General features: G+C 54.6%; 2 protein-coding genes across 5 annotated transcripts in view; both read right to left on the bottom strand.

Annotated features, from left to right (window-relative positions):
- The window catches only part of CYB5R3 (cytochrome b5 reductase 3), a 30,985-nt gene that overhangs the window by 1,596 nt on the left and 5,237 nt on the right, over positions 1–24,152 (bottom strand). For all 4 annotated transcript variants that reach the window (NM_001302418.1, XM_001171082.6, XM_009438531.4 and 1 more), the window contains exons 2-8: positions 15,999–16,130; positions 10,990–11,062; positions 10,494–10,600; positions 7,764–7,893; positions 7,217–7,300; positions 6,916–7,001; positions 3,373–3,472 (exon numbers count right to left, since the gene is read on the bottom strand). In NM_001302418.1, the coding sequence (NP_001289347.1) occupies positions 3,373–3,472; positions 6,916–7,001; positions 7,217–7,300; positions 7,764–7,893; positions 10,494–10,600; positions 10,990–11,062; positions 15,999–16,082 (664 nt within the window). In that variant the 5' untranslated portion in view covers positions 16,083–16,130. The remainder of the gene's footprint in view (positions 1–3,372; positions 3,473–6,915; positions 7,002–7,216; positions 7,301–7,763; positions 7,894–10,493; positions 10,601–10,989; positions 11,063–15,998; positions 16,131–24,152) is intronic.
- ATP5MGL (ATP synthase membrane subunit g like) lies at positions 19,727–20,202 on the bottom strand. Its single transcript, XM_063807994.1, is given in 1 exon segment — positions 19,727–20,202. A coding segment is annotated over 1 exon segment (303 nt). The 5' UTR covers positions 20,121–20,202; the 3' UTR covers positions 19,727–19,817.

The following is a 24,152-nucleotide window of genomic DNA, read 5'->3' on the forward strand; positions in this document are numbered from 1 at the left end:
CTCAGGGTGACAGTCTCTAACTGCCCCCACCTCCATGAGCCCACTGTAACTCCCCAAGAATGTCGGCCCATGAGGAACCGAGTCTCATCCACAGCTGTGTGTCCTGCCCCCTCGAGCCCTGAGCGCCCACGATGATATGGCTGGTCTCTATCCTTAGTAACCAGAAACAACCACCCCACAGCCCTCAACACCAAGAGAAAAAAGCTGCTGAAGCCTCAGGCCAGGAGGGCTGGCACTGGCTGACACAGACACCCTGCCTAGATGACCCAAGTTTACAGCATACACTCCACACTACGAAGGTCCTGACGGGCAGGGGCCAAAGCAGTCCCAGCTTGCCCCGGAACCAGGAAGAGTCTACCGTGCTGAGCAAGGGGGTCCTCTTTATCTCATGGACTCCATGAGCTAAGTAACTGACCACAGTTCCCTTTTCACCTTGGCTGCTGGGAAGCCTGGAGTGATAACGCGTGTCCCATTCACAGCAAGCATGCATTATAGTCCGTTTTTGTACAAACCCCAGTCCTGATTCCATTCATTTTATAGCCCTGCACTTGTTTTTCTTTCACTCCCACTTCCCATTTGTGCCACTCTGACTCACCAGATGAGTCTTTGTAAGCCTCCTAAAATCCCTCTGGAACAAGGCGAGGCACAGAAAATAGTTTTATAGCTGGGCAATGGACCTGAAGTGGATCTGAAAGTACCTTGTAAAAACTGCATGGGCATAAACTGTATTTGCTAGTGTACAAAATGTGTAGGTATGTAAGACACCTTTCAATTTCACAGCGATTTCTTTTTAGTGTGTGTGTTTTTAAGAGACAGGAATTGGCTATGTTGCCCCAGCTGGCAGGCAGTGGCTATTCACAGGTGTGATCATAATGCCCTCCAGCCTGGAGCTCCTGGGCTCACGTGATCCTCCTGCCTTAGCTTTGAATAGCTGGGACTACAGGTGCATGCCACCGTGCATGGCTTAATGTATTTTTCTCTGTACCTGTCCTGAAAGTGGCTCTGTGGGGGAAATAGTCACTGCCCCTGCCTGGAGTCCTTGGGGCTCTCCTCATCCTTCACTTAGCTACGGTACAGCCAGACTGGCCCGTTACCACTTTCTTTCTCAACCTCTGGAATTTCAGCTTACATTTAATGCTACAGCAGTACCTCAACTAATCTTGAATTGTGGGTCACAGTGGCAACAAATGTACACGAAAAATGCTAGGAGATCACCCAACTATTCCTCTCATTGGCAGGTAACTGTCCGGTGGTGGTGGTGCAGGTGCTGCTGCCTGTTGCCACCAGGGGTCAGCATTGGCCCCTCACTGGGGGACCAGGCCTCGCTCCGGCCACAGGGCAGGGGCTCCTGCATGCACCAGGGATCTGGATCACTCATCTGGAATTGGGATGGGGCTAAACCCTGCCTCGCAGCAAGCTGGCCCCGCCCATGCTATTAGAAACTGCAGTCAGAAAGGAGTAAAGCTGCCTATCACTTCCTCCCTTTAGACTGACACATGGGTACAGGATAAAATGCTCTTTTCTTTGAGACGGAGTCTCGCTCTATCGCCAGGCTGGAGTGCGGTGGCACCATCTCAGCTCATTGCAACCTCCGCCTCCCGGGTTCAAGCGATTCTCCTGCCTCAGCCTCCGAGTAGCTGGGACTACAGGCACGCGCCACCACGCCCAGCTAATTTTTGTATTTTTAGTAGAGATAGAGTTTCACCATGTTGGCCAGGATGGTCTCGATCTCTTGACCTCGTGATCTGCCTGCCTCGGCCTCCCAAAGAGCTGGGATTACAGGCGTAAGCCACCGCGCCCGGCCTGCTCCTTTCGTTAGTAGAAGAGAAACAGCAGCTAGACTCCCAGAGCCAGTGCCCTGGCTGACCTCCGCTCCAGCCGCTGCCTGGCTCTCCTTGGCCCCCCACATCACAGGAACCCCGCCACCATAACCGCGCTATAATTTACTGAGAAACCTGCTCCCATTAGTCCTCTGCCTCCCCCACTGGAAGGTCAGCTGCGGGGTCAGGTTGGCTTCTTGAGCACACCAGGTGGAGCAGCCGACCTGGAGGGGGTGGGCTGACCCAGGACAGCAGGTCCAGCCAGAGGCCGGACACGGTGACAACCCACACATCCACCACCCCCTCCAGGCCTGGGTCTCTCAGCCTGGAGGCCTGGAACCCAAGCTGGTCATCTGAGAAGGGCGGCTGCTCCCTTCTCAGGGATGGGCCCAGGTGACCCAGCTCCTTGGTGCTAGCCAGGTGGTGCAAGTCCCGGAGCCCATGTGCTCCTTTCTGGGAGGAGCGGAGGGTGGTGTGGACAGAGCTCCCTCATCAGTAGAGGGCATGCACCCCCTGCCATGGATCATCAGCAGAGGGTGTGCGCCCCCCACCGTGGATTAGTCCTGAGGAAACTGTGGGGCCGTAGGAGGTGCCGGAGGCAAAGCAGGGGCAGATGGCAGGACATGAGACCCCAAACTGGTGCTCACACAGGTGTTCAAAAATGGTGCTTCCAACACTTAGAAATTTCCCAGAAAATGCAGGTCCCCAGCTTCTCTTGAAAAGCAGAGGCCCTGGCCACACAGGGCTATACTCCACAGCGGGATTGCCCACGGCGGATGGGGCTGTGTCCTCCGGACCAGGCAGATGCGCTCCAATTTACTGCAGTCGCCGCCACTCCCTAGTCTCTCAGCCCTGAAGCTAAACATCACCAGAATGATTCCTGGGGAAGGCTGAGCTCTGCTTTTCTTACAGCAAAGAAATTGAGATATTACTTATACCTACATCTCTATCTGAAGCCGAAAAGGGAAGGGCGCTTTAACTCCCAGAGGCAACCTCACTGCAAGTGGTGGGGGTGGGGCGGCCCTCACTCGCTGCCTCCAGCTTGGCTCTCCCACAACTCCCTTGGCAAGCAGCTCAGCCACTGCACAGGTGGAACAAGGGTAACCCAAACGTCGGCCCAGCCCACTCCCCAGGGCTGACAATGGGAGAGAAGATGGCCTTGGTGTACTCGGCAGCACCTGAGAGTATGCACGCTGGGATGTGGAAGCAGCAGCCGCCACCGCTGCCCCGAGACTTGCCCCAAAGTGAGCCCCACCCAGGGAGGGGACACTGGCCTTCTCTGCCCAGCCGGGCAGTGCAGTGCGCCCGGGAAAGGACTCCGCCTCTGGAGGCGAGGACCTGGGTTTCAGGCCGGGCTGTGGTGGTTTCCGGCTGTGTGGCTTCGGTGAGCCCTCGTTCCTCATCTGTGAGATGGGGCCACACCACCTGCCTCCCACAGGGCCATAGTGAGTGCCAGACGTCGTCCAAAGGCTCAACGCCACAAACAGCTGGGCAAAGGTGAACTGTGGGCTGGCACCTCCCACCCACCCAGTGAGGGGCCTCCCTCACTCACCTTCAGGGGCTCTGTCCAGCGTGTACCAGAGCTTGAAGCGTGCAGAATGTTCGTTCCTGAGTTCCTCCAGCTCAGGTCGCAGCAGGATGTCCTTCTCGGTCTGCAGGGGACAGGGCCAGGCGGTCAGGAAGGATGGGTGGCAGACTGCCCCTGGAGACACTCAACAGAGACGCACCTCGTCATCGCGCCTGCCTGCGGGCCACACACTTGCAGAGCTTTCAGGAGGGGACTCGGCCAGAGATCACCCTGGCACCCCTCTCTCCTTGTCTAGCCTAAGGAGCCCCCCAAAGCTGCTGCCGAAGGGGCGAAGGCGTTCGCTAGAAACTCAGTGTGTCAACTGCTTCTGCTGTTGTGAGGAAATGGGCTCGATGTCCTGAGAGTGGGAAAAATGGAAAAAACTAAAGGCGGCCAAGCTGCGCGACAGCAGAAAGGGAAGAGACGGGAAACGTGCCAAGATACTCCAGGGGGTCAGCCCGGGAGCGGGTGTAACACATACAATAAGCAATGGCCCCGTGAGAAGGCTCAGGGTTTGCACCCTCAGCCCTCCAGCAAGTCTTTTTGCGTTCTGGGATCTCATTCAGGTTGTACCTCCAGAAACCAGGAAGTACAGACACCACTCCCCACCCAACCTGGCCCCCTTGGGCCTTGCCCACACCCATCCTCCTGGCTGGCCTGCGGCTCCCCCACCCCCACCCGGCTGTCACAGAGCCCTGCAGAACTCAGTCCAGCGTCATCCCTTCCAGGAAAGCTTCCTGGACCCTCCAGGGGCTATCAGGGATCTCCCCCTGAATCCCCTACCCGAGTCCCCGCCCGCCCCCCCGCCCCCGTTCCACCTCTGATCACATCACAGGCTGCTGCCCAGCGTTTGCAGGTCACACAGGGACAGAAGGGGCTCCTTAGGTCAGTGTACAGTGTCCCTGACCTCATGGAACTCAAAGAAACCAGGGGCCAAAGAGCGCTGCCACCCAGAAAGGGCTGCCCACTAACAAATCGTTACTGAGCTCCCAGGCTGGGCAAGGGCGGGGTGGACTCTCCCCAGGAGGCAGCCACAGACGTGACTCCTCTGTTCCCAGGGCCGGGGAACTGCACCCACCCTCCGCGTAGCCCAAGGGTGCCTGAATACGGGAATCGCCAGGGTTGGGGATCGCAGGTCCAGCTCCTTGGTGCTCCCCTCCAGCAGATGAGCTGTGTGAGGGGCATAAGCCTCAACACATCCCAGGGAACACGGGGTGTTGAACAGTTTCTCCAGTTTCTGAGAGTGGGAGGCTGAGGGCCCTTTCTGCTCTAATGGGGTGAGGACAGGGACAGGGACAGGGACAGGCTTTGGGCTAGATGAACTCAAGGAAAAAAATACAGAAAATATGGAAGAAAAAGCACCTGAAACCCTTCAGAAATAATGACTGTTAGGATTTTTGTGTGCATCTTTTCACTTTTTTTTTTCTATTAACTATGTGTAACTTTCTTTTTAGGCCAGGCATGGTGGCTCATGCCTGTAATCTCAGCACTTTGGGAGGCTCAGGTGGGTGGATCACTTGAGCTCAGGAGTTCGAGACCAGCCTGGCCAACATGGTGAAACCCCGTCTCTACTAAAAATATAAAGAATTAGCTGGATGTGGTGGCGGGCGCCTGTAATCGCAGCTACTCAGGTAGCTGAGGCAGGACAATCGCTTGAACCCGGGAGGCGGAGGTTGCAGTGAGCCGAGATTCACGCCATTGCACTCCAGCCTGGGCAATAAGAGTGAAATTCCGTCTCAATTTTTTTAAAAAAAGTTATGTCTTCCTCTCTGAGCTAAAGTGTGTCTCATGCTTTAATCCTCACCACCATCCTTTGAGGTGGTCACCACCACGACCCACCTGACAGATGAACAGAGGGATGGAACCTTGGGGGGCTGCTACTCGAGGGTAGGGGGCTCCCAGCTCAAAACCAGGCACTGAGGTCACGGAGGAAGGAAGGAGAGAAAACGAGCAGCAATGACCCGACTGGCACGGTTCTCAGAGTATAGCATGGGGACCCCTGGGGTTGGGACCCTGGAGAGGATCCCTGAGGCCAAATGGTTTTCATATAATACTGAGACACTGGTATTTTTCACTCTTCCTCTCTCAGTAGATGGGGCCACTTTCCAGAGGCTGCGTGACTGGCAACATCACACAGATGGGATGCAGAAACAAACACAGGAATCTAGCTGTCCTATGAAGCCAGACATTCCAAGGTTTGCAAAAACGTAAAACAGAATGATGTTTTCTAAAATAGTTTTTTAAAAATAAAAATAGGCTGGGTACTGTGGCTCACGCCTGTAATCCCAACACTTTGGGAGGCTGAGGCGGGTGGATCACTTGAGGTCAGGAGTTCGAGACCAGCCTGGCCAACATGGTAAAACCCCATCTCTACTAAAAATATAAAAATTAGCCGGGCATGGTGGCGCACATCCTGTAATCCCAGCTACTCGGGAGGCTGAGGCAGGAGAATCACTTGAACCAGGGAGACGGAGATTGCAGTGAGCCAGGATTGCGCCATTGCACTCCAGCCTGGGGGACAAGAGCGAGACTTTGTCTTGAAATAAATACATAAATAAAACCCTGGTTTGCATCCTGGTTTCAGCACTTCCCACGAGACATGCACAGTCAAGCCCCTCCCGGAGCCTGTGTTCGGAGGTACGAGATGAGGCGACCACACTGCCCTCGCTACCAGCTGCAAAGATGGCCTGTGCGGGTGACAGACGGTCTGACGGCCTCCACAGACTCTGAACCAGCACCACCAAGTCTCACGGCTGCCCTCCCTCCCTCCACACCAGCCAGCTTAGAATTTCTGGCTCTTTCTCCGCTGGGCCTGGCAAGGCCATCTCGGTTGGCCTTGCGGCAGTTTTCTGCAGCTGCGGGGAGGCAGGGTGGGGCAAGGACCCACATCCAAGGACCTCAGGCAAGCATCTTCTCCCCCAAATCTATGTCATCAGTCACAAAACACTAACCTGAAAAGACCTTGCAACAACCCAGTTTCATCAGCTCATTCTACAGATGAGGGAGTGAAGCTCAGAGAGGGAAAGTAGCTCGTCCAAGGCCACACAGCAGGCCAGGGCAGGCAGGCAGTGGGCTCGTGGACAAGGATATGAATCAGGAGCCAGAGGCACCAACATTCAAATCCTGCCCTGACAACCTGTAGCTCAGGGGCTTCGTGCAAATGTCTGGTCATTTGTAAGATGGGCCCCTCCATGTCCAGGCCAGCATTCTTCCCACTCTACCAGTGGGTTCCACACCGTGCTCACGGTGAAGGGAGTTCTGAGTTTTGGAGGAAGCAGCCAGGGGAGGGGGTGCTCAGGGAGCTCCCCGCAAGGCAGCCCCCTCAGATAGACACAGGCGCTGCACCACAAAGCCTGCCCGCCGTGCTGCTGCCAAGGCCGCCAGTGCACAGAACATTCAGGGCCCCCCCATCCCGGTCATCCCCAGAATCTCAGCAGAGCTGTGCAGACCCCTGAACAGCACCTGACCAGGCCCGAAGTCCCCTCTCAGGGTAAGCTGAGTTTGCCCATCATGGGGATGCCCACTGACCTGGTTGGCAAAGAGCAGGTGGCACACAGTGTGGTCATCAGGGTCCTTCATGATGGCACGGATCACCTGCAGCATCGGGGTGATGCCTGCAAAATAGCCGGCCGGGCCTCGCACGTGCTGAGCAAGGCCTGTTCACAGGCACCGCCCCGCCCAGGTGTACTGGGGTGGAGGGGCCAGGACCACTGGGCCTGGGCCCCTGACCTCCGGTAGCTCCCAGGCACTCAGAACCTGCGCCTCACCCACACCCCAACCCCACCCTTAACATGAGCCGCCGGACGCCTCAGTGGGGGGTTCCATGTACCTGTCCCTCCCGCGATCATGCCCACAGACTTCACTGTCCTGATGACAGGGTTGGACTTTTTGTCAGGTCGGATGGCGAACTTCCCTGGGGAGAGAGAAGGGGTAAGGCCCGGCCATCAAACATGCCATGTGTGGTGGCTGGAGAGGCTGGAGAGGGGGCTGGAGAACCTGCCCCGACTGTGAGGTCCGAGGTAGAGGCAGCTGCCATTCTAACACGAGCCATTAGGAAGGTGCAGGAGCAGTGGAGAGGTTGGGAACCTGGAGGCTCAGCTCTGTCCTCTTGCTTGCTTGTTTCAGATGCTGAGAAAGCCAAACGGAGGCTGGCAGTGGGTGAGACGTGGCCCCCAGGAGCGGCCTGTCTGCAACCCCTGTGCCAGCAACTTACCCCCTCTACAGCCAGGGAGACTCAGTTCCCAGAGAGGGACAGCTGGCCTGACGAGAGTCACCCATCCACACAGAGCCAGGGGCCTGCACCCTGCACCCAGCACCCCCAAGCTCTCCAATTCTCTGAGCCTGCCGTGTAACCAAGGGATTCCGACCCGAATCACCTTTGCCCTGGTAGACCAGCAGCCCGTTGGGGCCCCGGAACTCAATGGTGTCTCCAATCTGCATGCTCTCCAGGTACTGAGACATCTTCCCTCCGGCGGGAAACTTGGGATGGGTGTCCTTGAAGTAAACCTGCAAGACACCCCCGCAGCCCTCAGTCCCCAGCTCCAGGTCTCAGGGGCGAGCTCTTGCCCACAGCGGGAGACAACTGCCTCTTCTGCAGCTCTTCTGAGACCCACACATGGCCTTCTCCTGTGGAGCCCCATCCACCCAGCCGTCAAATCGTACCTGTCCTGCACCCCGTCCTTCACCCCGTCCTCCCAGGAGTCAGCCTCCACCTGACATATCCGGGGAAAGCAAACCACCAGCCTCGTGTACAAGGCCAACCAACTCCAGGGCTGGATGCGCTCACATTTCACCAACTGTCTCCGGGGCCCCCTCCCAACGGGAGACACTGAACCCGTCAGCAAAGTCAAGGCTCTGGGAGGCCCACTCAGCCATACTCCTCCTGGTGGACACTCAGTCCCTTCCGTTTTGTGCTGTCGCTAAAAACCTCCCTCACTCTTGGGACTACTTCCTGCCCTGCACTCTCTAGGATTACTGTCTTGGGAAAGAGAAGGGCCTCAATCCGACACCTACAAAGAAATGGGGAGACAGAGGAGGAGCGGCTCACCCTGCCCAGGGAGTCTGATGGATGGAGAAGGGGAAGGTGGCTGGGGGAGGGACAGCGTGTACACAGTGCCTCAGGGAGGGGAGCCTGTTGTGGCTTCAGCACAGAGAGTGGCTACGGGGTGTGGAGGCAGAGGGGAGTGGAGGGCCAGGGACAGGCAGGCAGAGCACACTGTCCTGGGCCCTGGGTGCTAGGCCAGGACTCTAACCTTTATCAAGGACCAAGGGAGCCCGCGAGGTCTCCAAGCCAGGAGAGGCCTGGTCACCTGTGAGTTTTTCATCCTCAATTTGAATCCTCCTAATAGCTTCTCCACATTTGGCCAGAGAGACTTCAACGTGAACAGATGCTTGAGCCCTCATCACCTCCTCTGTGCTTCTGGACAAAGCCCCAAACCTTACTGGGGCCTCCAAGGCCCTGTCTGGCCCCACTGACCTCTCCCACCCCTTGTCCCAACCCTCCAGCCACTTCGATCCTTGAGCCTGCTGCTGACTTCAGGGCCTTTGCACCTGAAGCTCCTTTTCTTCCTTCTTCACCTGGTCAGTGCCTACTCAGCCCCAGATCTCGCCTTCACTGTCACCTGCTAGGGAGCCACTCTCACCAGCCAACCCCACCCATCCCTGGTGGCCCTTCTGGAAGCTTGGTCGCAGGTACCTGTCCCTGCAGGGAGCACTGGCTTCCCCATGACTATGTGTCCAGTGTCCGTCCTCCAGCCAAAGACGGGCTCCTGAGGCCAGGCCTGGGCGCCCCAGCAAGGAAGGAGCCCGGGCCAGGGCCCCTCCCACCCTTGAGATCCAGTGCCTGCCCCCAGACCTGGCAAGGTAAGGGCCTCAGCTGCGGCCCAGTAAGGGGGCTCCAGGGGTACCTGAGGGTGCTGGGCTGGGGAGGCTATAGGGCTTTGGCCTTGATTGGGGAGGGTCTCCAACACCCCACATACCCACTGGTCTAGGCTGCTTCTCACCCTCTGTTCTGCAGGAAAGCTTGTATTTCTTTTTTTTTGACTGGCTCTCATTCTATTGCCCAGGCTGGAGTACAGTAGCATGATCTTGGCTTACTGCAACCTCTGCCTCCCAGCTTCAAGTGATTCTCCTGCCTCAGCCTCCCAAGTAGCTGGGATTACAGGTGCGCACCACCATGCCCAGCTAATTTTTTTGTATTTTTAGTAGAGACGGGGTTTCTCCATGTCGGCCAGGCTGGTCTCTTAACTCCTGACCTCAGGTGATCCACCCGCCTTGGCCTCCCAAAGTGGCTTACAGGTGTGAGCCACTGTGCCTGGCTGAGAGCTTGTATTTCTAATTTTCATAAAAACGTCCCTGCTGGGGCTGTCATGCTGCCTCTTACTTCCCACTTGGCGTGTGTGTTTCAGGTTCCGGGCTGCTGCCCCTAACGCCTGCATCTTCTCCTGTGAACCTCCACCTCGAACCCCGCAGCAGACCCCAGAAAGCCCATCACTCCAGCTCCCAGACAACACCCCACGAGCCCCTCACATGTTTCCCTAGCAGGCCTGAGGGACATTTCTTAGGGAAACGAGTAAGAACAGGGCCTGCGTGTCACAGAGGCCCGGCCGCTGACCACGGTAGAGTGGCTGCCTCACCCCGCACACTCGGGACCCAACTCCCAGGGATCTCCCAGCCTGAGAGCAGGGATGGGACTGCGCCGTCACACCTTGCAGCAGGGGCGTCTGTACCGCCAGCCGGCCTTTCTGGAGCCTCTGCTGCAGGTACCTGTCCTTGTTTGAAGGCACTTGCCCTGAACCCTGGCCCCTGTTCTCTGCCAAGACCCCCTTCTTTGGCTTTTGTTGGTAAATTATGACGTGCTATTTACTCAGAAACCAGGCACAAGGGAGCACTGGGTCTTTGGAGTCTGGGCTGCAGGGGGACGTGGACTCCAGAGGGGCTCTAGAAGCCACTGCCCCTGCAAGCCCCTGAGGAAGTGGGGCAGCCATGACCGAGGCTGGGCTGCACAGGGCGGGAGCGGGAGACTTCCCTGTCCAGGGGGTCCACATGGGCTGTTGCCATGGCCACCCACCCACAACCCCTCCACAGTCATGACCCAGAGGCTTCACCTTGATGACCAGGTCCACGAAGCCCTTGTCATCATCACTGGAGACGGGTGTATAGGGCCGGACGACCAGGTTTCCATCAATTCGAGCCGAGAGGTAGATGTGCTGGCCTGCAGGACAGAACGGGGTCACTCTGGGCCAGAGATCATCCTGCGGGTGACCCCTGGGTCTTGTCAACCCACTCCCCTGCACCCCACCCGGCATTCAAAGCCTGGCCTGGCCTCAGCTCCCACGGCCCCCTCCCACCCCTCCCGGGGATTCCCCTCACGTCCCAGCTTCCTGCCTCCATGCCTTCACTCCTGCTGGTGCCACTGCCAGGGACTCTGGGCCTTCCCACTCTCATTCCAACAAACTCGCCCTCAAAGGCCCAGGGCAGCTGTCACCTCCTCCTGAAGGCTTCCCCGCTCTCCCTGGTGGAAATGTGAAGCTCCCATCTCTCTGATCTAGTGCCCCAGCAGCCTGCCGGGCTCCGAGTGGGCCCAGCAGGGGCGTGACTCACCGACAGGGAGGCCCAGGATGTGCTGGGGTGACGGCAGGGCAAAGCGGAAGCGCCGGGTGTCATGGCTGATGATCTGGAGAGAGGCCCAAAGCTGCTGAACGGTCCCCAGGGCAGGGCCTCCCAGGGCGGCTCCCAGGCCTCGGAGCCTCCATCCCATTCCTCCTTTGTGTCCCCACCCTTCCCCAGTGCCTGCTTGTCCTTGTAAGACGTGACGCCAACACCAAGCACAGATGCACACACATGCACGCTGCGTGTGAGGTGCTGAGGCCAGGCGCACGCTGGGTGTGTCTGTCCTGCTGGCCTAGAGGGGCCACAAACAAGGTGGCCAGAGCAGGAAATGAACCCAGGGTCCCAAAGGGAGGATGCCAGACAGGACGGGGAGGGAGGAATCCATCTCTGCCATCAGCTCAAGCAGTGGCCTGAAGGGGCAGGAAGAACTCGGGGGCTGGATGGGCAAACTGGGGCAGAGCTAGACAAGGCTGCACGTGCCCAGGCCTGCATCCCAAGAGAGGGGCTGCAGAAGCCACTGCACCTGACAGCCCCTTGGGAAATGGGACAGCCAGGACTGAGGTGGGCTTCACAGGGCAGAAAGTGGGAGCCTTCCCTGCCCAGGAACTCCAAGAGCCCAAAGCCAGGCTTCCACCCTGCACGGGGTGGGCACCCAGGGCATGGTCAGTGGCTGGGACAGTGGCAGAGGAGGAGGGGGGCTGGCTAAGAGCCAGATTGGGCCAGGGAAGGAGCTGAGACTAAATCCCCTGAGGTCTTGTTAAGTGGGTCTTACGCTTAGGCCAGGGACAATCACATAATCAGTTCCAGTTGGAGCTGGAACCAAACCCAGCGCCCTGAGGGTGCACTTCCTGTGGGGTCCCCAGTACCCAGCATGGCCAGGAGAGGGAGTGTGAAGAAGCCACGCGGAAGGTCGGCGCTGCAGAGGCGCTTACATCCAAACGTGGCAAAGTCCACATGTGGATGGTGTCATCACTTAGAGGGGGACAACAGACCTCTCCAACAGGGCAGGACATCACAGATGCCCATCTCGGCTCAGTACGAGAACTCTCCGACCTGAGCAGTGTTCCAGCACAGAGCAGCTGCCTCAAGGAGAGACCCGTCCCTACACGTGTGAGCAGAGGCAAATCGCAGGAAAGATGGTGCAAACGCCACTCAGGATCAGGTGTGCAGGGGGCCCACAAACCTCTCCCAGGCAGCCCAGGCCTCAAAGCTGCCTCTACCAGAAGCTTCTGTATTAGGGGCAAACGGAGCCCCAAGGCCTTCTGGAAGTGGATTCCAGGACTATCAACTGGTCCTAAGGGTCAAGGTCAGACACCCATGTACCAGAAAATATTTGGAGGAAGAATAGAAATGAGATGGCCAGGCGTGGTGGCTCATGCCTGTAATCCCAGCACTTTGGGAGGCCGAGGCGGGCGAATCATCTGAGGTCGGAAGTTCGAGACCAGTCTGAACAACATGGAGAAATCCCGTCTCTACTAAAACTACAATGTTAGCCAGGCGTGGTGGCGCATGCCTGTAATCCCAGCTACTCAGGAGGCTGAGGCAGGAGAAACACTTGAACCTGGGAGGCAAGGTTGCAGTGAGCTGAGATCGCACCATTGCACTCCAGCCTGGGCAACAAGAGTGAAACTCTGTCTCAAAAAAAAGAATAGAAATGAGGACAAGAGACAAACAATTATGGTACTGGCCAACCTCTAGTAGGGCAGCTGGGTGGGGCAAAGCACAGAGCACCCAGAGCAGGCCCGCTGCGGACCCCGCAAAGCCACCATGGGCACAATGAGGGGGCAAAGCTGCAATCCTAGGACATCTGCCACATGCTCCCTTGTGTAACATCCCTATGATGAAATACTAAAAGGATCCATGTTGTATGGCTGGCTAAAAAACCAGGTTATCAAAAAAAGAAACTGAGTGTGCACACACCCGCACCTCCACACACCCGTGTATGAACGTGATACCCACATAGGGTCTGGCAGGCTCACGCTGAGCTGTGACCTGGGCCCTCTGCATGGGGCCCTGGGATGCGGCAATGGGGCAGGGGTGGAGGTCATACCTTACAGAGTTTTTGCTGTGAGCACATATAAATCATACATTATTTCTGGAATTAAGAAACAGTAGGGTCAGACGTGGTGGCTCATGCCTGTAATCCCAGCACTTTGGGAGGTTGAGGCGGGCGGATCACCTGAGGTCGAAGTTCGAGACCAGCCTGACCAACATGGAGAAACCCCATCTCTACTAAAAATACAAAATTAGCTGGGCATGGTGTCGCATGCCTGTAATCCCAGCTACCTGGGAGGCTGAGGCAGAAGAATCACTTGAACCTGGGAGGTGGAGGTTGCGGTGAGTCGAGATTGTGCCATTGCACTCCAGCCTGGGCAACAAGAGCGAAAGTCCATCTCAACAACAACAACAAAAAGGAACGACAGTAACAGAGCCAGGCATAGTGGTGCATGCACATGGTCCTAGCTACTCAGAAGGCTTGTGCCCAGGAGTTTGAGGTTGCAGTAAGCAGCCTGGGTGACAGAGCGAGACCTTGTTCTAAAAAAACACAAACAAAAACAAAACAACCCACCAATAACAATAACAAGGGAAAATACTGTTAAAAAACAGGTTTCAAAATGTTATTATTTCATTTGGGTAAGAAAAAAACATGTGTGCCTGCTTACATAAGTATAAAACATATCACAGGGCCAGGCACGGTGGCTCACGCCTGTAATTCGAGCACTTTGAGAGGCCAAGTTGGGTGGATCACCTGAGGTCAGGAGTTCGACACCAGCCTGGCCAACATGTCGAAATCCCAACTCTACTAAAAATACAAAAAAAAAAAAATTAGCAGGGCGTGGTGGTGGGCACCTGTAATCCTAGCTACTTGGGAGGCTGAGGCAGGAGAATCACTTGAACCTGGGAGGCAGAGGTTGCAGTGAGCCGAGATCACGCCATTGCACTACAGCCTGGGCAACGAGAGCAAAACTCCATCTCAAAAACAAACAAACAAACAAAAAATCATATCGCAAGGTTAAGTGTGGTCTCATCTGGGAGGTGGTGATTTACTTTTTTTTGCTTTTTATTTTTTTGAAACAGAGTTTCGCTCTTGTCACCCAGGCTGGAGTGCAATGGTGTGATCTTGGCTCACTGCAACCTCTGCCTCCCGGGTTCAAGCGATTTTCCTGCCTCAGCCTCTCAAGTAGCTGGGATTACAGGCATCTGCCACCACGCCTGGCTAATTTTCATATTGATTGATTGATTGAGACAGAGTCTTGCTCTGTAGCCCAGGCTGGAGTGCAGTGGCACGATCTTGGCTCACTGCAAGCTCCACCTCCCAGGTTCACGCCATTCTCCTGCTTCAGCCTCCGGAGTAGCTGGGACTACAGGTGCCTGCCACCACACCCGGCTAATTTTTTTTTTTTTGAGACGGAGTCTTGCTGTCACCCAGGCTGGAGTGCAGTGGCGCAATCTCGGCTCACTGCAAGCTCCGCCTCCCAGGTTCACGTCATTCTCCTGCCTCAGCCTCGCCAGCAGCTGGGACTACAGGTGCCCGCCACCACGCCTGGCTAATTTTTTGTATTTTTAGTAGAGATAGGGTTTCACCGTGTTACCGGGATGGTCTCGATCTCTTGACCTTGTGATCCGCCTGTCTCAGCCTCCCAAAGTGCTGGGATTACAGGCGTGAGCCACCACGCCCGGCCTAATTTTCGTATTGTTAGTAGAGATGGGGTTTCACCATGTTGGCCAGGCTGGTCTTGAACTCCTGACCTCAGGTGATCCACCAGCCTCGGCCTCCCAAAGTGCTGGGATTACAGGCATAAGCCACCGTGCCTGGACGATAATTTACTTTTCATTTTGTATTTTTTTGCTTCTCTCTGGTTGTCAACTTCTCTGTGAGCTCCTGGGACAATTACAGATACTTGCCCCAACAGTTACAGGAAACGGCCAGCTCCGTGCCATGGAAGCCTGAGATTCCTGTGAAGCCTGAGTCAGAGGCACCAGGCACAAGCCCAGGGTGGAGACTTGGGCCCTGGCAGATGATGTTCTCTGCTGTGACTCAGTTTTCCCTGCCACACCCCTCCTGTGCCTGCTGGGGGTGGCCAGAAATAGAGCAAGGGAGGGGCTCTGAAGAGGGCAAGTGACCGATGGAAGCAGCCTTTACTGGGGGCAAGGCAAAAGAGGGAGAGGATGGTTTTAAATCATAATCAGAGCTTTGAAAAAAAGGAGTCAGGCCGGGCACCACGGCTCATGCCTGTAATCCCAACACTTTGGGAGGTGGAGGTGCGGGGATCACTAGAGCCCAGGAGTTTGAGACCAGCCTGGGCAACAGGACGAAACCCCACCTCTACAAAAAATACAAAAATTAGGCTGGGCGCGGTGGCTCACGCCTGTAATCGCAGCTACTCAAGGGGCTGAGGTAGGAGAATCACTTGAGCCTGGGGAGGCAGAGGTTGCAGTGAGCGGAGATTGCACCACTGCACTCCAGCCTGGGACACAGGGCAAGACTCTGTCTCAAAAAAAAAAAAAAAAAAGTATGAACTAACTAACGAAAGAAAGTAAGAATCAAACAGGGCAGAGGAAGCCCACACGGCTCAGAGCACCCAGGGAATCTGCACAGATGTGAAAGGTGTCCAGGTCCAGCAGTACCAGGCTGTGGGGAATGATGCTGGGGGAGGGGGAGGAGGGAGGAGACCTTATCTTCAAATCTCTCACCCCCTGCATTCCTACCCCATAAATGGGGGATTGAACCTAAAAGTTCTGAGGGGTTCCTTCCACTCTGACCTTCCATGAGGCAGTGAGTGTGGTTCAGAGAAGGGGCTCTGTGGACAGAGAGACCAGGGTTTAAATTCCTCTGCTACTTCCTGGTGGCCTTAGCAAGAGACATCACCTTGCTTTCTCCATCTGTAAAATGGGTGGACAACAGTATCTACTTCAGAGCAGGACCATGCCCTGAGCACACAGTAGGTGCTGGGCAATGCTGTGATGCTGACGAGGTAGCGGCGGCGGCCGGCACTCACCTCCCGGTCGATGAGCCGCAGCGGGTACTTGATGTCCGGGCTCTCGAGGGTGATGGCTGGCGTGGAGCGCTGGAACAGCTTCATGAGCAGACTGTACAGGAACCAGACTGGGAAGAGCACCACATGGCCCAACTGAAACGACAGGACCCGCTGGGTCAGTGCAGGAGCCTGCCTTTCCCTAAACACACCGGCTTGTCCACACTACCAGGCCTCTGCTCACGCTGTCCCCTCTGCCAGGAGCACCCTCTCCCCACCACCCTCATCCAGAAAGCTTCATCATCCATTTTGGTGCCCACTAGGAGAAGCTATAAAGACCAGCCTCATGACACCTGTCACTGAGCATTACCCGGGCTTCTATGCTCAGTACCACGAGAAAAAGCTCCATTTCCTCTGAAGAGCCAGGACCAAAAAGCGCTGTGGGTCAAAGCACATATCCTTTTTCACTTTGGCTGCTAGGAATCTCAGAGTAAAATTAATCTTGAGCATAATGTATTTGTGCTCCTTCCTTCTCTTCCTTCAGTCAACTTCCCTGGTCTTATTAAGTGATGTCAAGTTCTAGCTTGATTTAGACAAACAGACAAATAATAACCCCAACTCAGAATCTATCTGAAAGGCCTACACTGACCAAATGGCTCTATGGCACCTTTAAATCCAGTCCCTTGCAGCCACTGGGATTGATGCTCTCCTCTTTGCTCTCCCACAGAGCACACTAGAACAAGCCAGTGAAGCTGAGTAAACTGAGCCACTTCCCCCAAATGACATCCATGAGTGTCCCTGAGCCCTGGGGTTCTGCCATCAGGTGTAAGGGGAAGCGAAGCACTGAGCCAGGCACTGGGAAGGTCACTGGCTGTGTGACCCCGAGAAAGTCCCTTCCCCTCTCAACCGGAGTGGACCAGGTGATCTGCAAGGCCCCCAGAGCTGAGACCCTACAGCTCAGATCACCAAAGCCAACAGCCTCTGGGATCCCAGGGCCACGTCAGGTACCACACAGGCACGGCCCTTGCAGCAACCCCGTGTGGTAGGCACTGTCACCACCACCATTTCGCAGATGAGGAAACAGCCCAGAAAGGCAAAGCAACTCACCCAGTCACACAGCTGGCAGGTGAGGAGCTGACCCAGAGTCCACCCATCCCTTATACCACGCTGGGATACCTCAGGCCCAAGTGGACCCTGCCACACGGCCCTGAGGGGCTGTTCCTCTCCAGCCCCTGCCCCCGACATCTCAGCCTCATGAAGGCCCTAAAAGGGGGCTGGGCATAGTGGCTCAAGCCTGTAATCCCAACACTCTGAGAGGCGGAGGCAGGTGAACAGTTTGAGTCCACGAGTTCAAGACCAGCCTGGGCAACATGGTGAAACTCCGTCTCTACAAAAAATATAAAAAGTTAGCTGGTTGTAGGCCCAGTGCAGTGGCTCACGCCTGTAATCCCAGCAATTTGGGAGGCCAAGGTGGGTGGATCACCTGAGGTCAGGAGTTCGAGACCAGCCTGGCCAACAGGGTGAAACCCCATCTCTACTAAAAATACAAAAATTAGCCGGGCGTGGTGGCAGGTGCCTGTAATCCCAGCTACTTGAGAGGGTGAGGCAGGAGAATCGCTTGAACCTGGGAGGCAGAGGTTGCAGTGAGCCAAGATCATGCCATTGCACTCCAGCCTGGGCAACAAGAGTGAAACTGCATCTCAAAAAAAAAAAAAAAAAAAAAAAAAAGTTAGCTGGTTGAGGTGTCACACGCCCGTGGTCCCAGCTACTCAGATGGCAGAGGCAGAAGATTGCTTGAGCCCAGTAGTTCACGACCAGGCTGGGCAACATAGCAAAACTCTGTCTCTGTTAAAAAAAAAAAAAAAAAAAAGACCCTAAAAGTTGCTTAGAAAACCTGAATCCCTGGCCAGGCACAGTGGCGCATGCCTGTAATCCCAGCTACTCAGGAGGCTGAGGCAGGAGGTTGCCTGTAGAGGAGGTTGCAGTGAGCCAAGATCGCACCACCACACTCCAGCCTGGGAGACAGAGCAAGACTCCATATTAAAAAAAAAAAAAAAAAAAAAAAAAAAAAGGCTGGGTGCGGTGGCTCACGCCTGTAATCCCAGCACTTTGGGAGGCTGAGGCGGGTGGATCATCTGAGGTCAGGAGTTCAAGACCAGCCTGGCTAACATCGTGAAACCCAGTTTCCACTAAAAATACAAAAAATTAGCTGGATGTGGTGGCGCATGCCTGGAATCCCAGCTACTCAGGAAACTGAGGCAGGAGAAATGCTTGAAGCTAGGAGATGGAGGTTGCAGTGAGCTGAGATCGTGCCATTGCACTCCAGCTTGGGTAACAAGAGTGAAACTCCATCTCAAAAAAAAAAAAAAAAAAAAAAAAAAAAGGCCAGGCGCTGTAACTCACACTTGTAATCTGAGCACTTTGGGAGCCCAAGGCAGGCAGATCACTTGAGGTCAGAAGTTCGAGACCAGCCTGGCCAACATGGTGAAACCCCGTCTCTACCAAAAATACAAAAATTAGCTGGGTGTGGTGGCAGGCTACCCCAGCTACTCAGGAAGCTGGAGCAGGAGAATCATCTGAACCTGGGAGGCGGAGGTAGCAGTGAGCTGAGATTGTGCCACTGCACTCCAGCCTGGGTGACAGAGCGAGACTCTGTCTCGAAAAAAAAAAGGGCGGGGGGACCGGGCATGGGGGCTCACGCCTGTAATCCCAGCACTTTGGGAGGCCGAGGCAGGTGGATCACCTGAGGTCAGGAGTTGGAGACCAGCCTGGACAACATGTAAAAACCGCGTCTCTACCAAAAATACAAAAATTAGCCGGGTATGGTAGCAGGCGTCTGCAATCCCAGCTACTCAGGACACTGAGGCATGAGAATCACTTGAACCTGGGAGGTGGAGGTTGCAGTGAGCCGAGATCATGCCACTTCACTCCAGCCTGGGTGACAGAGCAAGACTCCCTCTCAAAAAAAAAAAAAAAAACACGCAAAAAATTAAAGAACAAAAACTGCTGACAGCCTCCAGGAGCTGAAGGAGGTAGAAGGATCCTCCCCTACACCTCAGAGGGAGCACAGCCCTGCCCTGCGGACACCTGGATCTCAGACTTCTGGCCTCCAGAACTGTAAGAGAATAAGGTTCTGTTGTCTTCAGCTGCCTGGTTTGCAGAAAATTTGTTATGGCAGCCCTGGTAAACTAGTACAGAGGCCAAAGAGCCAGAAGGACTAACTCCAGCATATGGTTTTAGGTTAGCACTGGGCCAGGAAAAAATTGTTACAAAGGACAATACTGAGACAATTGATGAAATCTAGCCAGCCTGGCCAACATGGTGAAACCCCATCTCCACTAAAACTACAAAAATTAGCTGGGCGTGGTGGCGAATGCCTGTAATCCCAGCTACTTTGGGGGCTGAGGCAGGAGAATTGCTTGAACCCAGGAGGCAGAGGTTGCAGTGAGCCGAGATCATGCCACTGGACTCCAGCCTGGGTGACAAGAGCCAAGACTCCATCTCCAAAAAAAAAAAATTGAATAAGGCTTGTGGATTAGATAATAGTGTTGTACCAATGTTACTTTCCTGTAATTATTCTGTGGTTATGCAAAGGAATGTCCTTGTTCTTAGGAGATACACACTGAAATATTTAGGGGCAAAGGGGCAACTTACTCTTAAATGGTTCAAAATATAGACACAGTTGACCCTTGAACATGGGTTGGAACTGCTTGATTCACTTTTTTTTTTGAAATTTCTGACAAATCTTATTTTATTCAGATCGCAGTCTGATCACACCTGGTCCAACAACACTCAAATAATAAATCAAATATAATCAGATGTTAAGACTGGTCTTCAAACATTCTAGCCAATGATGCCACGCTTGCCTATGATCTCTCTGACATAAAACCACATCGATACCTCAGTGGCCACCAAACCATTCAGCAAAGCTTCCTTAACTGTGAGCTGTTTGAAGCTACCAGTCTGAGCACTACTGACTATTTTTTTCAGGCTCTGAATAGCTCTAGGGATCTCAGCAGGGGTGGGAGGAACCAGCTCAACCGTGGTGTAGTATCAAAATGCGGCCAATCGAGGCTTCAAGTAAGTCACAGCAGCATTCACCAGTGCTGGGGTCTTCTCCACAAGGTTACGGACAAATGGAGCCATGGTTCTGGGATGGAAAGTCCATCATCCCGAATGGCCAGCTGAAGGTCACCCCCCGGAAGGACCCTGCGTGGTTCACTTATTTATTTATTTATTTATTTGAGATGGAGTCTCACTCTATCACCCAGGCTGGAGTACAGCGGTGTGATCTTGGCTAACTGTGACCTCCGCCTCCCGGGTTCAAGTGATTTTCCTGCCTCAGCCTCCCGAGTAGCTGGGATTACAGGTGAGCACCACCACGTCTGGCTAATTTTTGTACTTTTAGTAGAGACAAGGTTTCGCCATGTTGGCCAGGCTGGTCTTGAACTCCTGACCTCATGATCCACCCACCTCGGCCTCCCAAAGTGCTGGGATTACAGGCGTGAGCCACCGTGCCCGGCCAGGACTCTGTGTGGTTCACTTATACAAGGATCTTCTTCCTCTTCTGTCACCCGAGACAGCAAGACTACCCCCTGCCTCCTCCTCAGCCTTCTCAACGTGAGAACAAGGATGAAGACCTTTATGATGATCCAATTCCTCTTAATGAATAGTAAATATGTTTTCTCTTCCTTATGATTTTTTTTTCTCTTTATTCATTTTTTGAGACGGAGTCTTGCTGTCACCCAGGCTGGAGTGCAGTGGCACGGTCTCGGCTCACTGCAACCTCCAACTCCCAGGTTGAAGCAATTCTTCTGTCTCAGCCTCCCGAGTAGTTGGGATTACAGGCGCACGTCACCACTCCTGGCTAATTTTTGTATTTTTAGTAGAGACAGGGTTTCACCATGTTGGTCAGGCTGGTCTTGAAGTCCTGACCTTGTGATCCTCCTGCCTCGGCCTCCCAAAGTGCTGGGGTTACAGGCGTGAGCCACCACACCCAGCCCCTTATGATTTTTAAAATAACAATTTTCTCTAGCTTACTTTACTGTAAAAATATAGTATATAATACATACAATATACAAATATGTTATTGGTAAGGCTTCTAGTCAACAGTATATTAGTAGGAAAGTTTTGGGGGAACCAGAAGTTATACATGGATTTTCTTTTTTTTTTTCTTTTATTTAAGACAGGTCTGGCCCAGGCTGGAGTGCAGTGGCACGATCTTGGCTCACTCCAACCTCCGCCTTCTGGGCTCCAGCGATTCTCCTGCCTCAACCTCCCAAGTAGCTGGGATTACAGGCGCACGCCACCACACCTGGCTAATTTCTATTTTCTGTTTTGTTTTGTTTTTTTGAGATGGAGTCTGGCTCTGTCACCCAGGCTGGAGTGCAGTGGTGAGATCTCAACTCACAGCAACCTCCACCTCCCGGGTTCAATCGATTCTCCTGCCTCAGCATCCCAAGTGGGTGGGATTACAGGCGCCCACCACCACACCCAGTTAATTTTTGTATCATTAGTAGAGACGGGTTTTCACCATGTTGGCCAGGCTGGTCTCGAACTTCTGACCTCAGGTGATCTGCCTGCCTTGGCCTCCCAAAGTGCTGGGATTACAGACATGAGCCACTGCGCCTGGCCAATTTTTGTACTTTTAGTAGAGCCGGGGTTTTTTCTCATTGGCCAGGCTGGTCTCATCGAACTCCTGACCTCAAGTGATCCACCCGCCTCAGCCTCCCACAGTGCTGGGATTACAGGCATGAGCCACTGCACCCAGCCTATACGTGGACTGTCAACTATACAGGTCAGCCCCTAACCCCCATGCCATTCAAGGGTCCACTGTATGGATATGCACACATGTAGTATCTAATATATTTAACATACATTAGATATATACTGTATAGAGAGAAATAAAGCAAATGTAGCAAATAATAACATTAGGTACATCTGGGTGAAGAGTACATAAGAGCTCTTTTTTTTTTTTTTTTTTTTTTTTGAGACAGGGTTTCACTTTATCACCCAGGCTGGAATGCAGTGGCGTGATCTCAGCTCACAGCTCACTATAGCCTTGACCTCTTGTACCCAAGCAATCCTCCCAGCTCAGTCCCCGAAGTAACTGGGGCTACAGGCACGTACCACCAGGCCTCGGTAATTTTTTTGTATTTTTTGTAGAGATGCGGTTTCACCATGTTGCCCAGGCTAATCTCAAACTTCTGAGCTCAAGCCAACAGCCAGCCTCAGCCTTCCAAGTTCTAGGATTGCAGGTATAAGCCACCGCGTCCAGCCCATAAATGCTCTTTTACAGTAACTTTGAAATTATTATTTTTTTTGAGATGGAGTCTCGCTCTGTTGCCCAGGCTGGAGTGCAGTGGCGCGATCTCGGCTCACTGCAAGCTCTGCCTCCTGGGTTCACGCCATTCTCCTGCCTCAGCCTCCAGAGTAGCTGGGACTACAGGCGCCCACCACCAAGCCCGGTTAATTTTTGGTATTTTTAGTAGAGACGGGGTTTCACCGCGTTAGCCAGGATGGTCTCGATCTCCTGACCTCGTGATCCGCCCGCCTCAGCCTCCCAAAGTGCTGGGATTACAGGCGTGAGCCACCTCGCCCGGCCAGTAACTTTGAAATTATTTCAAAATAAAAAGTGTGTGAAGCCCATACTGGTAGTTCAACTAGAGAGGCTGAGAAGCCAAAGTTCATATAAAACACTGGCTCTCAAGAAAGCTGTTTCAGAGCTTGTTTATACACCCTCCCCATATACCTCCGACTGTAGTTCTCCCAGCAAATGTGCATGTGTGTTCTCTTATCATTACCCTACAAGTTCCCTTTTCACCTTGAGTGCCAGGAAGCTGAGAAACAAGTTCCTTGCATGCGTGCAGGCCTCTCTACTTCCTTTGTGGGACCTGCTACGGGCCCCTTGAGGTAGTGTATCCTGCAGAACACAGACAAGTGCCTCTGCTCTATTCAGAGCCAGGTAAGATGCTCCTAACCTCTCAAGGCCTAGCCCCATTGCCCCTCCCCTTCTGGAAACACTACCAGGAGTCCCTACTCTCCAACAATTTGAGGAGGGTGCTCTGGTGGAGCCACGTGTCCTGTCTGTAGAAAGCGAGGGCCACTGCCTGGCCTATCTCCTTGAAGCGATGTGAGATGAGATGAGCTGGGGCCCAGGTCACGTAGGGGTCTATAACCTGGGAAGTCCCGGCTCACACACAGGAGCTTTTCCTGCCACCCTCACGGGGCCACTACCAACTGAGAGGAGTGGAATAGCCAAGTGAAGGAAGGGCAGGGTGCTACAACCTCACACCAGGCCTGGCCCCCGCCCCCCCACCCCCCACCCCGCAACGGCCCAGCAGCTCCAAGCTGCCCGGCTACAGTTACAGGTCCTTTGTTGGGCTTAAAACAAAAGGCCTCTCTCCCAGGCAGGGCCTCCATGCCGGGTGCAGCTGAGGCCTCGCTCCATGGTGCCCTTGGTATTTGACCCGTGGGTCTAAAGGAAGGCTGTGGATGCCTAGCCCGCCCCTCACCCATGCCCAGCGCCACCCAGCTGGGGTCTCTGGCCACCACCCATTTAATCAGCATGGCCCAGGTGTTTCACTCATCCCAGGCCTCCTTTAAGGCCCGAGTTGGCAGCTGTGGACTTGGGTCAGAGAGACCAGGGTTTGAGTCCCAGCTAAGGATGGCAGGAGAGTCGCTTCACTTCCCCGGGCCCTACCTGGAGGATGGGGAGGGTGGGGAGAAAGGAGGCACACAGTGGTCAGTGCCCCTGAGCTGGCACTGTTCTGAGTAGGGGCCGCGGGTTTCCTGGGATATTCCCCACCTCAACCCTAGGCTGCGGGTACTGTGATCATCCCAGCACGTGAGGAAACTGAGGCCAGGAAAGGGGAGTGACCTGCCCGGAGTACACCAAAGCCAGCCCTCCAAGCATCGCTCACCACATGACACTGTCATCTGTCCCTCAGATAGATGAAGTGACCTGCCAAGGTCATGTAGCCATTCAGGGTGGGCCGGGAGTGGACTCCCAATGTCCAGCCCAAAGTGCTGCTCTTCCTGAGCCACCTCCCAGGACAGGGGCACTCTTTCTGCTCCAGTCACAGAGCTCACAGCCCAAATCTGACATCCTGCCTCCCACAGTGAGGCTTGAGCACCTGCCCCCAGCCCCGGGGGTCCGAACCAACAGGCGGCTCCACC

The sequence above is a fragment of the Pan troglodytes genome, chromosome 23, assembly GCF_028858775.2.
Source record: "Pan troglodytes isolate AG18354 chromosome 23, NHGRI_mPanTro3-v2.0_pri, whole genome shotgun sequence".
Lineage (NCBI taxonomy): Eukaryota > Metazoa > Chordata > Mammalia > Primates > Hominidae > Pan > Pan troglodytes.